General features: G+C 47.2%; 1 protein-coding gene across 2 annotated transcripts; it reads left to right on the forward strand.

Annotated features, from left to right (window-relative positions):
• Positions 1-955: 955 nt before the first annotated feature.
• Positions 956-4,673, forward strand: zftraf1 (zinc finger TRAF-type containing 1). 2 transcript variants are annotated; one of them, XM_029732318.1, is made up of 6 exons: positions 956-2,064; positions 2,782-2,876; positions 3,024-3,167; positions 3,787-4,007; positions 4,145-4,323; positions 4,406-4,673. In XM_029732318.1, exons 1-6 carry the CDS (start codon positions 1,762-1,764, stop codon positions 4,616-4,618), a joined length of 1,155 nt encoding a protein of 384 aa, XP_029588178.1. In that variant the 5' UTR covers positions 956-1,761; the 3' UTR covers positions 4,619-4,673. The 2 variants fall into 2 exon arrangements, with proteins under 2 accessions (XP_029588178.1, XP_029588179.1); XM_029732319.1 differs by having other exon boundaries at positions 957-2,064; positions 3,787-3,998.
• The last annotated feature ends 3,664 nt before the right edge of the window (positions 4,674-8,337 follow it).

An 8,337-nucleotide genomic window follows, 5' to 3' on the forward strand; every position in this document is an offset into this window, starting at 1 on the left:
TACAAGACAAACATTTATGGAAAAGTTTTCCTTTGAGAGTCTTTTATTTTGAGTAACCAAACAGTGTAATAACAGTGTAATGATCCTTAACAAGATCGCAACACCTGGGTCCTCTGGTGGTGGCCTATCACCGAATTTATCAGTCTATTAGCCTACATCATTTGACAAATGAAGGATAGGCCGATTGTTGGTACTGTTTGTAGGCTAGCCTACACTGTGTGTACAAAACATTAAGAACACCTGCTCTTTCCATGACATAGACTTACCAGGTGAATCCAGGTGAAAGCTATGATCCCTTATTGAGGTCACTTGTTAAATCAGTGCAGATGAAGGGGATGAGACAGGTTAAATAAGGATTTTTAAGCCTTGAGACAATTGAGACATGGATTGTGTATGTGTGCTATTCAGAGGGTGAATGGACAAGACAGAATATTTAAGTGCCTTTGAATGGGGTATGGTAGTAGGTGCCAGGCGCTCCGGTTTGAATGTGTCAAGAACTGCAACACTGCTGGGTTTTTCACGCTCAACAGTTTCCCGTGTGTATCAAGAATGGTCCACCACCCAAAGGACATCCAGCCAACTTGGCACAACTCTGTGACGCATTGAAGTCAATATAGGCCAGCATCCCCATGGAACGCTTTCGACACCTTGTAGAGTCCATGCCCCAACAAATTGAGGCTGTTCTGAGGGCAAAAGGAGGGGTACAAGTACAAGTCAATATTACAAGGTGTTCTTCATGATTTGTACAGTGTATATTGTGCAGAGGCAGGGTCAACCAGGGGTTTTCTGGTAGCATGATGTGTCTGGTCATTTCTGGCTGTGTCCAGGAAGGTGACGCCCTGCTGGTGAGGTGACGTGCTCCATTAAATCCATCCTACCAGTATATTCAGTCATTGGTCCTACCACGCTGACCCTGCAGACAGCCACTACGCATGCGCATCCACACTCTTTCACCCCCCCCCAAGTCATCTGATACAACAAAACATTCCGCTGATAGCCAATCCGCGACTGGCAAGAAAGGCCATAACTGCTACTGGCAAAATATTGACAGTTTCTCCGAAACTCGGGCTTAGTTTTTTGTGTGACCTTGGCTGAGTAACACCAGTAAGGATCGGAAATACTTAGCGCCGAGCTAGGGGGTAGTGAAGTCGGGGAGAGGAGGAGGCGACCGTCCGGACAGGAGAAAAACAAAGATGGCTGTGTAGTTAGAGAGTAGTCCCAGCGAACTGTCTGAACATAGCTCTGCTTTTTCCAAAACTGACACTTTCCGGGGACCGGTGGATAGTGAGTTGGCACAGGGGAAAAGACATTAACCGATCTGACGAACCGGGCATTCGCTGAACGTCCGCTCACGCGCTGGCACGGCAAATAAAAGAGAATGAACACCACAAAAACATCTGACGGGGTGTTTTGTTATAGCTAGACAGCGGAGAGAACTGGAGGGTTTTGTGAGCTTGATACCTATAGCCTAGTAGCTAGCTGAATTTCGCTTATCTGCCAACATCGCTAAATATCCATCTACATAAAACGACCATCAAATCATTTAGGATATTCCAGAACGTTACGCGAGGGTTCGGGTATCTAAATTCCAAGCGCGTTATTGCGTAACATTGGCTACAAACAGGCAAGCTATCTAGACAACGGACCCTTAGCTGGGTGGCCTGGTTTTCCCTTGGCTAGTCTGTGAAGTTAAACCTGCCAGCTAGGTAACATTCTGGTGACGGGTAGTTAGCTAACGCCTGGCAATCACCACCACCCAACATGTCCTCGGTGGAAGAGCGGGGGGAGGTGGGCGTCGCGGCCGCTCCAGGCTCCTCCTCAGGCGGCCTGGGGGTTGTGGCGGTGGGGACAGCCCTGGAGGCAGTCGTCGGGGGGCCGTCTATGCAGGAGGAGGTGAGCATCCGGAGAGGAGAGGGGCTCGGTCCCGAGTCGGATCCGGACGAGCCGCCGCCCAAGAAGCGGATGAGACTGCCGGAGGGAGAGTCGGGAAAGCTGGAAGAGAGGCTGTATTCAGTCCTGTGCTGCACTGTATGCCTAGACCTGCCCAAAGCCTCCGTTTATCAGGTAAATACTGTCACAAACACGCCTGTCACTGGCCTACTGACTTTGGCCCTCTTGTCAATGCTAGCCAGCTAGCTAACTTCGTATGAAGTAAGCCTAACTAACATGTCTGTTAGCTAGCTAACTAGGCAGTCGGGCAAGAAGTGGGGGTTGAAGACAGTTTGTAGGCCTACTGAGCACCACCTGTCATGGACTGTAACGATAGGCGAAGAGTTGTAGGGCCCAGGGCCGCAGCCTAGCAGCTACGTTAACTCGGTAAGGAGGGTTAGCCAGAGCTCAGCGCAGTGCAGAGAGATTATCTGATCTATAAATCATCTGGATGTAGATGGCTAGGTGTCTGAAATGGCTGCCGATTCTATTCAGATTAGCCAACAACAAGACATGAACAGATAAGATGTGTGTATCCCAGGCTGACCCCTAGGAGTTAGGAATAGGCAAACCCCAACACATCAGCATGTAGCACTGAATGAACTGCCTGCCACACCCAGTTTACACCCGTGTCATTACTGTGGTTTGGTACTGAGTAGTATGCCCTCAAATAACACCTGCTCTCCCCACCCCCAAACACTGGTTTGAAAAGATGGCCATTAACAAACATACACACACCTGTGTGTTTCTCTATATTATGCATTTCTGTACAGCGTATGAACACTGATTTATAAAGACGACTATCCACAGTATGGACACACCTACATTAACCCTTTCCTCTCTGTTCTATAGTGCACCAACGGTCACCTGATGTGTGCTGGCTGTTTTATCCACCTGCTGGCCGACTCTCGTCTGAAAGAAGAACAGGCCACATGTCCTAACTGCAGGTCTGTACACACACAGTTTATAAATCCAGTTGAATTGAGTGATTGACTGATTTACGTGACTGTTTTAAGTGTGAGATCAGGAACCGTGTCTCTATACAAATGTAATTAGATTGACTGGTGGATTGATTACCCCCCCTCTCCCTTTAGGTGTGAGATCAGTAAGTCCCTGTGTTGTAGGAACCTGGCTGTAGAGAAGGCAGTGAGTGAGCTGCCCACAGACTGCCCCTTCTGTCTCAAACAGTTCCCTCGCTCTAGCCTAGAGAGGCACCAGAGAGAGGAGTGCCAAGACAGGTACACAACTCATTGGTATACACACACACACTTTGTTTTTCTATCCTCGTGGGGACCTAAAATGTATTTCCATTCAAAATCCTATTTTACCTAAACCTAACCCTTACCCAATCCCACCCTCCCCTCCTCCCACAAACACACACACAGAAACGTGATTTGCCTTGGGGGGGAGGGAGGGGGGGACTGGGAAAATATGACTTGCTGCTCTTCTGAAAAGAAAACAGCTGATCTACTTTCTGACCAAACTGATTACAGGGTGTGTGTGTGGGTGCCTGTTCTGTTGTTGTTGTTATGACGATCAGACCACCCTGATGCAGGTGTTACTGACAGAACCAGCAGAAATTATACAGCCGGTCCCAAATCACTTCTTACCCCTCCCCCTCGACCCTAACCCCTCCATGTTTGTAGATCTATAGGGTGATGGGTATAAGCAGTGCAGTGGTGGAGATTGTACCATATTCCTTCCACCTTACAGATCTGCAGAAACTAGGGGGTTGGACCAAGGGGCAAGGGTAGGAACCAATTTGGGACTGGCTGATAGAGAGACACAAAATGAATTTGCTTATGGTCTTATTCCTGCTTATGATTGGCCCTAAACTCCCACCTGATATGTTGCCAGGGTGACACAGTGTAAGTACAAGCGGATTGGCTGCCCGTGGAAGGGGCCGTTCCACGAGCTGCCGGCCCACGAGGAGGAGTGCTGCCACCCCACCAAGACTGGCACAGAGCTGATGGGCATCCTGGGGGAGATGGACCAGAGCCACAGCAGAGAACTAACCCTTTACAACTCTATATTCTCCCTGCTCTGTTACGAGAAGATTGGCTTCACAGGTAGGCTAGGTACACAGTACGCACTGTCTTACACACAGTACCTGACTACCAGGACAATCGTTCCTATCCGTCTTGAAGGACCAGTCACACACATAGAAAACATGGACCTCTCTAATTCATTCCTCCCCTCCCTCTCCCCTGCGCAGAGGTCCAGTTCAGGCCGTACCGCACAGATGACTTTATAACCCGTCTGTACTATGAGACTCCTCGTTTCACCGTGTTGAACCAAACCTGGGTTCTGAAGGCCAGGGTCAACGACTCTGAACGCAACCCTAACCTCTCCTGCAAACGCACCCTTTCCTTCCAGCTCATCCTCAAGAGCAAGGTACACAATCACTGAACTTATGCGCACACACTCAGTGACATACTCACACGCACTCTCTCGCTAACCCTCCTCCTTTCTGTAGGTGAACTCGGCTATAGAGTGTTCCTTCCTGCTGTTGAAAGGTCCGTACGATGACGTGAGGATCAAGCCTGTGATCCACCACCACGCGTTCAGCAACGACACCAACGAGACAGACTACGTCCCTCTGCCCATCACCGACTCTGTGGAGTGTAACAAACTACTGGCAGCCAAGAACATCAACCTTCGACTCTTCATCTTCCAGATCCAGAAATAGACGGGGCGAGGGGGGGGAGGACTGAGAGAGGAGAAGAGAGGACCGAGAGAGGGGTAGAGGAAGGGGGGAGAGAAGACCGAGAGAGGGGTAGAGGAAGGGGGGAGAGAAGACTGAGAGAGGGGTAGAGGAAGGGGGGAGAGAAGACCGAGAGAGGGGTAGAGGAAGGGGGGAGGAGAACGAAAGGAGAGAGAGAGAGAGAGAGCTTGTTCACCCCCTGAAGTTTGAGATTAAAGTGATACACCACTGAACCACTGATACCTCTTTACACACACACACACACACACACACACACACACACACACACACACCACTGATACCACTTTATACACACACACACACACACACACACACCACTGATACCTCTTTACACACACACACACACACACACCACTGATACCACTTTATAAACACACACACACACCACTGATACCTCTTTACACACACACACACCACTGATACCACTTTATACACACACACACACACACACACACACACACACACACACACACACACACACACACACACACCACTGATACCACTTTACACACACACCACTGATACCTCTTTACACACACACACACACCACTGATACCTCTTTACACACACACACACACCACTGATACCACTTTATACACACACACACACACACACACACCACTGATACCACTTTATACACACACACACCACACACACACACACACACACACACACACACACACACACCACTGATACCTCTTTACACACACACACACACACACACCACTGATACCACTTTATACACACACACACACCACTGATACCTCTTTACACACACACACACCACTGATACCTCTTTACACACACACACACACACCACTGATACCACTTTATACACACACACACACACACCACTGATACCTCTTTACACACACACCACTGATACCTCTTTATACACACACACACACACACCACTGATACCACTTTATACACACACACACACACCACTGATACCACTTTATACACACACACACACACACCACTGATACCTCTTTACACACACACCACTGATACCTCTTTACACACACACACACACACACACACACACCACTGATACCACTTTATACACACACACCACTGATACCACTTTATACACACACACACACACCACTGATACCTCTTTACACAGAGAAACACACACACACATCACTGATACCTCTTTACACAGACACACCACTGGCTGAACTACTTCTGGGAGTTGGATAACCCTAACTTGGGGTGCTTTCATTGTTGCTATGAAGACAAGGTGGTGTTGCCAGGGGAATTCGTCTATAGAGACTGACATGGTTGTTCCTATGGAGACAGGGATGTTGCTAGGGGAGAGAGGGTGTTGTTGCTATGGACTCGGTGGTGACACCTGAGCCTAAGGTAGCACATACTGTGCATTCAGAAAGTATTCAGACTCATTTCTACATGTTGTTACTTTACAGCCTTATTGTAAAATAATTATTCTACACACAATACCCCATAATGACAAAGCAAAAACATGTTTAGAAATTTTAGAAAATGTATTATAAATAAAAACTGAAATAGCACATTTACATAAGTATTCAGACCCTTCACTCAGTACTTTGTTGAAGCACCTTTGGCAGCGATTACACCCTTGAGACTTCTTAGGTATGATGCTACAAGTATGGCACATACTTCTGTATTTGGGGAGTTTCTCCCCGTTCTCTGCAGATCATCTGAAGCTCTGGAGCAGGTTTTCATCAAGGATCTCTCTCTGTACTTTGCTCTGTTCATCTTTCCCTCGATCCTGACTAATCTCCCAATCCCTGCCACTGATGGTGCCAAGTTTCCTCCAGACGTGACTCTTGGCATTCAGGCCAAAGAGTTCAATTTTGGTTTCATCGGACCAGAGAATCTTGTTTCTCAAGGTCTGAGTCCTTTAGGCAAATGGGCTGTTATGTGCCTTTTCATGAGGAGTGGTTTCTGTCTGGCCATTCTACCATAAATGCCTGATCGGTGGAGTGCTGCAGAGATGGTTGTCCTTCTGGAAGGTTCTCCCATCTCCACAGAGGAACTCTGGAGCTCTGTCAGTGTGACTATCGGGTTCTTAGTTACCTCCCTGACCAAGGCCCTTCCCCAGATTGCTCAGTTTGGCCAGGCGGCCAGCTCTAGGAACAGTCTTTGTGGTTCCAAACTTCTTCCATTTAAGAATGATGGAGGCCACTGTGTTCTTGGAGACCTTCAATGTTGCAGAAATGTTTTGGTTCCCTTCCCCAGATCTGTGCCTCGGCACAACCCTGTCTCGGAGCTCTACGGACAATTCCTTCGACCTCATGGCTTGGTTTTTGCTCTGACATGCAATGTCAACTGTGGGACCTTAATATAGACAGGTGTGTACCTTCCAAACCATGTCCAATGAATTGAATTTACCATAAGTGGACTCCAATCAAGTTGTAGAAACATCTCAAGGATGATCAATGGAAACAGGATGCACCTGAGCTCAATTTTGAGTCTCATAGCAAAGGGTCTGAAATATTTATGTAATAAGATATTATAAAAAAAAAAAAATGCTAACATTTAAAAAAACTGTTTTCAGTTTTGTCATTTTGGGGTATTGTTTGTAGATTGATGAGGACATTTTTTCAATTAATCCATTTTAGAATAAGGACATAACAAAATGTTTTAAAAAATCAAGGGGTCTGAATACTTTCCGAATGCATTGTACCAACTAAAGCAGGATTGTGTGTGTGTGTGTCCCTGTCCGCCCGCCTAAGTGTGTGTGTGTGTGTGTGTGTGTGTACGTGTACGTGTACGCGAGTGTGTTTGTTTGTGTGTGTGCACGTGTTCCAAAGATGTGAATGTGAGTTTTGAATTCTGTTGACCACTCAGTTAGTCTGTACAATGGAGAGGTAAAGGGTGTATGTGTGTCTTTGAGCCACCTGTATGCACGCACACACACTCACTTGCTCCCTGACCTGCTCCTAGTCTGTGTGTTTAGGACAGGTGTTCTTTTTGTATCTGAGAGCAGCCAAGACCAGAGCCAAGATGGAGAGTTGTTCTGCATGCTCCTTTTTAGTTAGCCCTTTAAACATTAGTTGTGATTTATATATTAACGTTATAAGCTAACTTATACCAATTCATATTTCCTTTTAACCCTGAATATTTAAATACCTGTGAATTTTTCCTTTTTAGTTAGGTTTTTGTGTGTGTGTGTGTGTGTGTGTGGAGACAGATACATTTTGGGCCCAAGTGAACACATCCCTATAAACACACTTGCACACATGTGGACTCCTCCCTCTGCTCTGGTTGGTCTGTACTAGAGACCTGCTAGAATTGGAGAACCCCAGCTTGCTCTGAGAGAGGGGAAGCCCAGCTAGTGTGACAGACTGGGTTTGAACCCAGTTTGTCTGTGTGCCACGAGACTGTGTTGGTCCTCTGAGCTGAAGTGTAGGCATTAGCTTGGGAAGGTACCCCAAGTCTTCAAGTCTCAGATAAGGTTATTGGCGATGGGAGGGTGGTTCATCTCAGAGAGAGGGAAAATATAACCAGCTCAACCTTGAGGACTAGACCATGACTCCGGTTCTAAAGGGGGAGAACCCTTTGGGGCAGTGTGTGGGTGTGTGTGAGTGAGTGTGTGCATTACTATGGCGACGTGTTTAGAGCGTTAGACTTACTGGAATGACGCTATGATGACGATTGACGTTACTAAAAGTAGAATCTACTGTGATAGGTCA

This window comes from Salmo trutta, chromosome 34, assembly GCF_901001165.1.
Source record: "Salmo trutta chromosome 34, fSalTru1.1, whole genome shotgun sequence".
Taxonomy (NCBI): domain Eukaryota; kingdom Metazoa; phylum Chordata; class Actinopteri; order Salmoniformes; family Salmonidae; genus Salmo; species Salmo trutta.